At 51.3% G+C, this 8,552-nt stretch overlaps 1 protein-coding gene across 2 annotated transcripts in view; it reads left to right on the forward strand.

The window, feature by feature from the left end:
- The window catches only part of MGLL (monoglyceride lipase), a 67,472-nt gene extending 62,613 nt beyond the window's left edge, over nucleotides 1–4,859 (forward strand). For both annotated transcript variants that reach the window (XM_009321035.1, XM_009321034.1), the window contains 2 exons: nucleotides 1–54; nucleotides 1,038–4,859. The exon at nucleotides 1–54 is cut by the window's left edge and continues 156 nt beyond it. In XM_009321035.1, the coding sequence (XP_009319310.1) occupies nucleotides 1–54; nucleotides 1,038–1,163 (180 nt within the window). In that variant the 3' untranslated portion in view covers nucleotides 1,164–4,859. The remainder of the gene's footprint in view (nucleotides 55–1,037) is intronic.
- The last annotated feature ends 3,693 nt before the right edge of the window (nucleotides 4,860–8,552 follow it).

Consider the following 8,552-nt stretch of genomic DNA (forward strand, 5'->3'; position numbering starts at 1 on the left):
AAAGGGTCCTATTTACTGATGGACACAGTGCAGAGTCAGGACAAAACACTCAAGGTCATCTTGCTTTCTTGATTTTTAGGGTATTATCCTGTCAGTGTTGGCCTGAGCATGAGTGACTGTGGGGGTTAGAGAGCCTGCTGAGCTCTGAAGAGCTGAAGGCAAAGCAGGGCTGATGCACTGGTGAGACCGAGCAGGTTACAGCCCCTTTCACCAGGAGGTAGCCCTCCCAAGGCATGGTGTGGTGGCCTTTCACCAGCTACAGCTGAGCTGTGGGCAAGGGGTGGTGAGTCTTGAGATCTCAAGACCTGACCCAAGCGTGGCTGTGTACTTAGAGGGTCTCTTGGACATGAAGCAACTTGGCATAGAAGTAGAGCCAGGCTCACAAGCAGGTAAAGTGCTGACCCCAAAAGCTCTTCTGAACAACTCCAACTGTGTGAGCACCAGACTTACCTCATGCCCCAGCACGTAAAGGTACAGGGGGCCCTTTCCAAAGCACCGCACAACAAAAGCCACTTCACATCTGCTCATTTCAAGAGAGCCACAGCTGATTAACCAATTGTTAGCACATGAATGAGCCTGAAAGAGAGACAGGGAGACCAAGGGAAAGCTTTTGTCATTGGAAAAATAACTGGATAGTCTGGGCATAAAAGGAGTAAAATTGCACAAGGCATGATGGGAACATCCCCCATTGTCCGTTAAACTCCAAGGGCATGATAAGTATTTCCTCCTTCTTAGTGGGATAGGAAGCAAGAAATGCATGGGGTTGGGACATGCATTGTCTTCCTAAAGGGCAGCAGGGTGCTTGGGTGATGGGCAGATGTCAAGCTACAATGCCAATGCCTTCCTGCTCGCAGAGGGCCAGCACCGCCAATGGCATCTCTTTGATTTCATTCCCTGCCACATCTAGGAAAAAAAACCTGACAAGGTGTGGGTAGGACGTGTTGGACCTGTGGGTGTTGACAAGAGGGGACTGAAGGCTGTTTTGTTCATGTGGATTTTTTTTTCTGTGCTAATCTCCACTCTCTCCCTGGTTGCAGGTGTATGAGGAAGCCTATCATGCCCTCCACAAAGAGCTGCCTGAGGTCTCTACCTCTGTCTTCACAGAAATACTAACATGGATTGGCCAGAAGGTCTCAGCAGCTGGGGAAACCAGCCATACCTAAGAGCAATTGGGTTTGCAGCTCTTACTGTGGTTTTCTGGGAATAGATGCTTTTCTTAATAGCAGTCTCTCTGAAAAAGATCTAATGTGGAGGGACTCCTGGGATATTTTATCATGCACAGCATAAGGGAGGGTGGGGGGAGAGGCAAAGGGTGGGGCATTATTGGCTGATGTAAATGGCCATTGCCCTAATCTGGGGAAGAATTGATAGCTGTGGGAGCAGCCGTCAAAGCTTTCCAGGTCGGGTGATTTTACTGAAATGCCCCTCACCCACCAAACTTCCCCCATCACTTCCCCTTCTCTGCTTTCGCTGGGGTGACAGGGGTGTATTTATACCGCAATAATTTTTGGTATGTTAAAGAAGTCAGTATCTTCCACTTCATGGTTTTGATTCCAGGTGTGTACAGTCCCTTCCCTGACTCCACCATCCAGTACCTTGAAAGCCCTGGTCCTTGAGAGGAGAGCAGTAACGAAGGTGCTGGGTAACAAGGAGAGGCTAAAGATGGAGCTGACAGCTCCCTGAAAGTGAAAGGCTGGTTTTCAAGGCCAGACCCCTTTGAATACTGCCTTTATAACCAGGGAAGAGCATAAAGAGAGCCTCCCCCACCGCCCTGCACGTCCTCTGCGAGTTTGCACTTGGGGAAGGCGTGTTGAAGAGCTCTTTAATTTTCATCATCAGAGCAGGATCCCAGAGGGGACAGGAGGAATGTGGAATCAAACCCACTTAGCACATTCAAAAACCATGCTTTTCCCAATGCCAAACCTCATCTCCTCTGCAAAATGAACTATTCTGTAAATATTCCTAGGGGCTGCTTTTTTTCCTTCCTTCCTTCGCTTCCCCCCCCCTTTTTTTTTTCTTTTTGAATTAATAACTTGCGCTACTGAAACTGAAAAAGCAAAGTCAAAGTTATAAGAGAATATAGTAATATAATATATGATGTATATAGAGGTGGCTGGGAGATGGGGAAGAAATGGGAGGAGAGTCTAAAGAAGGGGTTAATTGTTCCTTCTCTTGGCAAGGAATAATGTTGTCCTACCAGGATCCAGTCCTCTCACCATAACTTTACAGTCATAATCTGTTGTTTTCCTTCATCAATTGGAAAATGTCCTGAAAATAATGCTAGAGGGAAGCACAGAGCATCTGGTGGGTGGGGATTAGCAGCGGGTGTCCTCATGGTACACCGGTTTAGCAGGAGACCCACAGCATGAACAGAGATCCCGTCCAAGCTCGTCCCAATCTCCTCCTAATCAGCACAGCCACCTCTGGGCAGATCACCGAGCAGAGGGGCCGAGCTCAGCCCTTTAAGCAACGTGGGGAGCTAAAGGCCGAGTATAGGGTGCAGTCATCCATCCAACATCCACCTTGCTGCACTCGGGGTGTCTAGGGGCACTGGTGTACAAGCTGCCACGGAGGAGCTTGTAAACTGGTCCAGTGCTGCAGACAAGCCAAATCCTAGAGCTGCCTGGGTATCTGGTAGCAGCAGGGCGAAAGGAAAGACTTTAGATCCAGTTATGGAGCAGAGGCATTGTATCGATACAGCAAAAGCAGCGTAGCGATCACAGCGTGGCTGCGCAGCTCAATTTGTCCAGGGTGATGGCCCTAATTATGGATACACTTCTTGGCACTAGCCAAAGGGAAGGGGTTTAACCTGCGCCTCTCCCTCCAGTTTTGCAAGAAGAAAATGCCTGCAAATATTGCACAATTAGAGAGTGGGTTTGTCCCACTCTCTAAGTCCCCCAGTGACAAACCTTATTGCCTTCCCTGGCAGCAGTGGGAACCATCGCTACACCTTGTGCCACTGCCCCCAGGGCTGGATCCTGCCTGCGACAGTCGCGGGGGGGCCACCCACCTCTCCTCCCCTTGAAGCCACTTCTGGTAAGATTCAGGAAAGGGACCTCTGTGCAATAACAGTCAGAATCAGGGCTCGGTCCCATTCAGTCCCAGCAGCGTGGATGGATGAAGGATGTGTGGATGCAGGTTACATCCTTGCGATTGCTGTAAGGGGCCCAAGTCAGGCAAGCTCTTTTATACAGGTCGATCCAGGCACTTTCACACTTGTATTTTCCTGCCTCTAAAGAGAGGAACGAGCTGTAGTTCTCCCGGCAACACCAGCTTTTGATTCAAATATTATTCCGGTGCAATCAGCTGTTCCCACCGACCCCTGCTAAACCTCTGGTGACGCTTGCTATGGGAAGGAGGCGATGCACAGGTCGCCTGCTCTGCATCTTCCAGCAGCCCGGCTTGTTGCAACTTCTTTTCCCCAAGCAAGATTCCTCCTTGTCAGATGCTGCTGGGGAAAGACAGCAAGAAGAGAAACACTACAGCGGTGATAAACCCCACCTGCTTCTTCAGCGGGAAGGGGAATCAAGTAGGCGTGATCCAGTGGTGACAGACATTGCGGGGGTAGTAGCAAGATGATGATTTAAGGATGGGATTTTTGAAAGCACTTTTCCCAAGGAAGTCAGGAGGAGCAAATCAATGCCCACATTCTTTACATCCCTTCCCAAATTGACAAGCACTTTGCGAGGGGGAAGGAAGTGACCCTCCAGCAGGAAGGTCAGAGCCCGTCTGCTCCCTCTAACCTGGCTTCAGGCAGAGGAAGGGCCGTGGTCAGTGCCTTTGCTAAAATGTGTCCTTTCAGCCAAGAAATATTCTGCAGCTCAGCAGAAATAAAAGGAAACCAATTACATTGATCTGGGGAAGGCTTGTCCCTCTGTCTAGCTAAGCTCAGCAATGGCATGTGGCCTGGGGAAGCTGTGTTTGAAAATCAGGTTAACTAACAAAGTTGAAAGAACAACAACAAAATAAAGCCAAGTAAGCCCCAAGCCCTGGCACAGCAGGGGTTATTGCCACCCTCAGACAGTTTTCTGAAGAGTAATCTTCTGAGGAAAGTAACACAGGGAAACCTACCCAAAAAAAGCTCCCGGCAGCCCACACCTCCAGGCAGGCTGCTGAGCGGAGAGAGAGCAGCCCGTCTGCAGGTGGGGAAATGAGTGCAGAAAGAAGGAGCCAGGAGCAAATCAGCCTGGGTCAGTCGAGATGCTGATTTGCAGCAGCTGCAGCTCAGCCTGCACATTTCAGCTCTCACCGCTGTCGCTGATCCCTTACCCTGCCTGTAAGCTACTTTATATTGACCCAGTTAGGTTTCACCATGTCCCAGAGGAATTCTTCCTTCACTGACCAGATTAGTAATGAGCAGAGCTGCTGCCAAGGGAAATGTAATTAAACTCTATTTTCAAATGGCAGGTACCATTTGCAGGGAGCACAGCCGGCCTTATGAATGTTGCTGTGCGGAGCCGCACCAGAGACCGGTCTGCCTTTGAGAATAGGTGGCACTCATGACTGAGCAATAGCAACGTGTAGCTACTGTATATATCACCACCTGTAGCACTGAGGGACCGTTCCCCACTGCCTAACCCATCACATTTTCTATTTAGCCTGTTCTTTTTATACCACTCACCTTAGCACAGTGCCAGCACAAACCCATTGAGATCATACTTACTTTTCCAAGTAATTTCTGAGCTTGTCTCTCTTGTTCCATTGTGTTCCAGTTCAATAAAATACATTTATATATATACATATATAAAAACATATATACATACACATGTATTTTCAGTGGGAAAAAACATATACAAGTTTCGGGTTCTTAAAGGAATACGATGTATATTGCAACTAATAATAAAGTTATGTTTTCTGAACAGAGCGTGTTTGAGGGCATCATTGGTGACTGCCATCCCTTTGGAGGGTGAGAAGGGAAAGGCAGAGGTATTAAATTGCCGTTCAGCTTGTGGAGGAGGGGGCTGGAGCCCCCGGGCGCTGCCAAATTGCTGGCACCTGCTCCCCAGCCACTGCAGACTGGGGGTCTGGGGGCAGCCCAGTCTCATGGAGGCCTGAGGTTCCCATTCTGCTTCAAGATCAGCTTTTCGAAGAGTCCTGAAATCCACGGCCTCACGCCACTCACAAGCCCAGAGCAGCACAATAAAAAATTAGCTTGGGTCACTGCAGGTGTAAGATGTCTTTGCATCTAACTTTCACCTAACAGGGCTGGCTGGCTGGGCAATCTCAAGGAAAACTAGCTGTACCCTCCTCAGAGTCAAAGCTGCCTTTTTTTTTAATTGTAGCTGAGGTGCTAACTTTAAAAAAAATAAAAAAAAATCCCCTGGCCCAAGTGCTTCCCCCACCCCAGATGAAAACAGCAGTCCAGAGCTGGTGGAGGAGCCTCGAGTAACAGGCAAGCTCAGCCTGCTTCGAGACCTGGTTCCCATGCCTTTACAAGCCTGTTAAGATATTATGTTGGTCCTGAACCGTACCCAATTCAAACAGGAAGCATCTGCACCGTGGCCAAGAGCAGCAGCCGCTTAAATCCTACCTTTTGCCCCCAGCTGCGGCTCCAGAGAGGGCTGGGAAGCGGGATTTGCTGCTCTCCCAGCTCCCAGGCAGTGCCCAGGCGCTGTAAGAGCCCCCGGTTCGTCCGAAGCCAGGGTTGGTGCTGTTAGGGTGCCCCGTGCTGCGGAAATGTCCCTCCTGCCCAGAGAGCGGGGCTGGGGCACAGCCCAGCCGCAGGGTCCCCTCCTGCCTCCCTCCCCACGCAGACTTCAGGACAAGCTGCTGCATTTGCAAGGGCTCCCTGGCCGCTCACTTGCACCCCAAAACAGGTGATGACTGCCACTGCCGTGGCAGGGGACAGACAGGACTGCATGTCCACCCTCTGGCTAGTCATTAGCAGCGCCAGACCCAACCCGCAACCTCGGGCAACTCATTTCATCTTCCTCACGCCTCTACTTGCTAAATCAAGAGAATAATATTCTCTTTCCGTGGCCCTGCGCAGTCTGTACATCTGATCCCACCCCGGCTCGCTGGCTCAGAAGCTCTGGCTGATGGCTTTGATGCACATCGGCACAGAGAGCAGAGCCGGGGCTTTTTGCCAAGCCAGCGGGCACGCTGTGGCAGTAAGAAACATCAATAGTAACAAGACTTGCTTTAATACTGGCAAGTCCCTGGCTCTTTTACCTGGTATTCTAGTGGCTCATTAAGCTCCTCACAGATTTGAGGGCTGACAGGGGGTGCATGCCATGGTGCCACTGGTTTTCCCGGCGTCACCAGCCAGTGCCCAGTGAGTTGTCACAGCCGTAGGTGGCCGTTCTGGTTTTAGTGTGTGCTTCTAGTCTGATCCCGTGAGTCTGCGGGAACCCCGAAGCTTTTTGCCTATTTCTCTTCCTCCAGCCTGTGCTCAGTCTTGTGTCATCGAGAGCTGGTGGTTTCTCTCGGGGTTGGTGCAAGGTGGGGATCGGCTGATGGTAAAGCAGGAGCCAGAGCAGTGCCATGGGGGGCGAAGTTCTCTCCAGCTGCCCTGACAGGGCTGGTAGGTAGGGGTCAGCCTGCCCCACCACTGGGGCATGAGGTGAGAGGTGTCTCACTCAGTCACATTGCTGCAGGGACCGTGCCTCCATCAGACCTCTGGGACCACAAAGCCCATCACCTGGGCCAGGCTCAGGCACTGGAGAAGAGCCAAATGCTGCAGCTTCAGTGAGCAGTGGGGAATTTTAATTCAGAAGATCTGCTCAGCATATAAGCCATCAGTGCTTCAGTTGCATTTTCTGCTGGCAAATGGTTAAGCATGAGATTTATAGGCCATCAGAGGAGGAGGGAGAAGCGGGGCTGTAATTCACTCCAGAGCTGCTGGTGGGGTGAGCGGGGACTTGCACCTCTCTGGCTGCCACCAGCCCTGCCCAGCCTCGGGCAGATCTCCATCCCAGGGAAAGGGGGATGGAGCCGATGGGGCCATGCAGGTGCCACCGTACCATCAGAGACCACCGCTACTGCGCACCGTGCTAGCAGTCTGACTCCTGCCGCCGCTGCTCCTGCTCACCCCAGGCTCTCAAAAGTGGGGTTTTTTGGGCAGCTGTTTGCTCTTCTCTCCACATACGAGCACAACAAGTTCCCTTCGCGCACAGAAACAGGGCAATGCTCTCCTAGCTTATCAGTCCGGGATGCTCTCTTTCTCCATCCGATGGGGAAACTGCTGATGTGGAGCTACCACTCACCTTCCTGCTGCTCTCCTAACAACTGCCTTATTAAACCAAACAGCCACGTCCATGAGCAAACACTGCAGAGCCCACACCTCCCAACAGGAGCAAGCCAAACAACCGGCCTTCCCGTGGTCACCACTCCTCAGGAAGAAGGGACACGGGATTAATTTCCCTTCCCTCCAGAGGAAGCTCTTCTGTGCCTGGAAACATTCTAGGAATTCAGATGAAAAAAATTCCTAAGAGATCAATTAAGAGTTTGGATAGATCGCATGATATGTGCTGATATCTAAACAGAGGAAACTTGGCAAAGAAAACTGTTTGGCCTGGAGAGGGGGGGGGGGGGGGGGGGGGAGAAGCAAGAAAAGCCACTCTCCATCTTGTCTTGTAAGAAAACACACAGAGATGAGAACTGCAGAGGCAAAGCAATGGCAGCTCGGGTGCAAAGGACAAGTGGTACCTTCCCTGTGTCAGTTTAGGAAGGGTCCATGACCAAAGGCAAGCAAGCCCCTGCCAGACCACAGTAAACCCTGCTGTGAGCCAGAGCCCCAGGAAAGGCAGGGCTTTCCAGCCTTCCGAAGGTCAGCAGCCTTCGTAACAGTCGTACCTTCATTCAGATGAAAAACCATACAATGGCAACACCAGCAAAGCTCTCCTGAGGCCAACACAGTGAACTTGGAGCAGGAGATATCCACATGCTAGAAATAAACAACTCTGGTTCCCCATTCAGAGAAAAAAACCCAGCTTTTCCCTCACGCTGGACTGCAGGGTCGGCTTCGTGCTGCAGCAATGGCAACAAGCTGCCTGCCCACAGCACAGGGCAGCCCTTGTGTTATCCGTATCAAAAGCCCCGACGGCGCTGAGCTTCCAGGGCTCACCCCGTGCACTTTTAACACCAAGTCCTCTCTTCCCGTGCCAAGCGTGTGTGCATCCCACGCGGTGGCTGCTCTGCACCAAAACCCAGCCCGGGGGCGCTTGCATGATTGGCAAGTCCTGGATACCCAGCAAATGCTGAACTTTGCACGCAAGACTGATCTGCCCTGTTATCACAGCCAGCACTGCAGTCGGCAGAGCAAGAGAAGTACTTTCCTCTCGTGTGCTTTCAGACCTGGAAGATTGTTGTTTAATTACATGCATGATTTGAAAAGGTCACATAAAATCAGGACACAAGAAACACCATCTCCCCTGGCCCCAGGAAGGGAAGGAGCGGTCACCCCAGGCGCAGCGCGACCAGAGCCAGTGCCTTGAACAGCTTTGAAGACGCTGTGCCCGGCAGGCACTCAGACCAGAGAAGCAGCACGGCGGAAAAAGCTTTCTGAACAATTCGCCTGAAGCATTTTCAGCTTCTCAATGACAGCCTTTGGG

Source organism: Pygoscelis adeliae, unplaced genomic scaffold (assembly GCF_000699105.1).
Source record: "Pygoscelis adeliae isolate BGI_AS28 unplaced genomic scaffold, ASM69910v1 Scaffold453, whole genome shotgun sequence".
NCBI lineage: Eukaryota > Metazoa > Chordata > Aves > Sphenisciformes > Spheniscidae > Pygoscelis > Pygoscelis adeliae.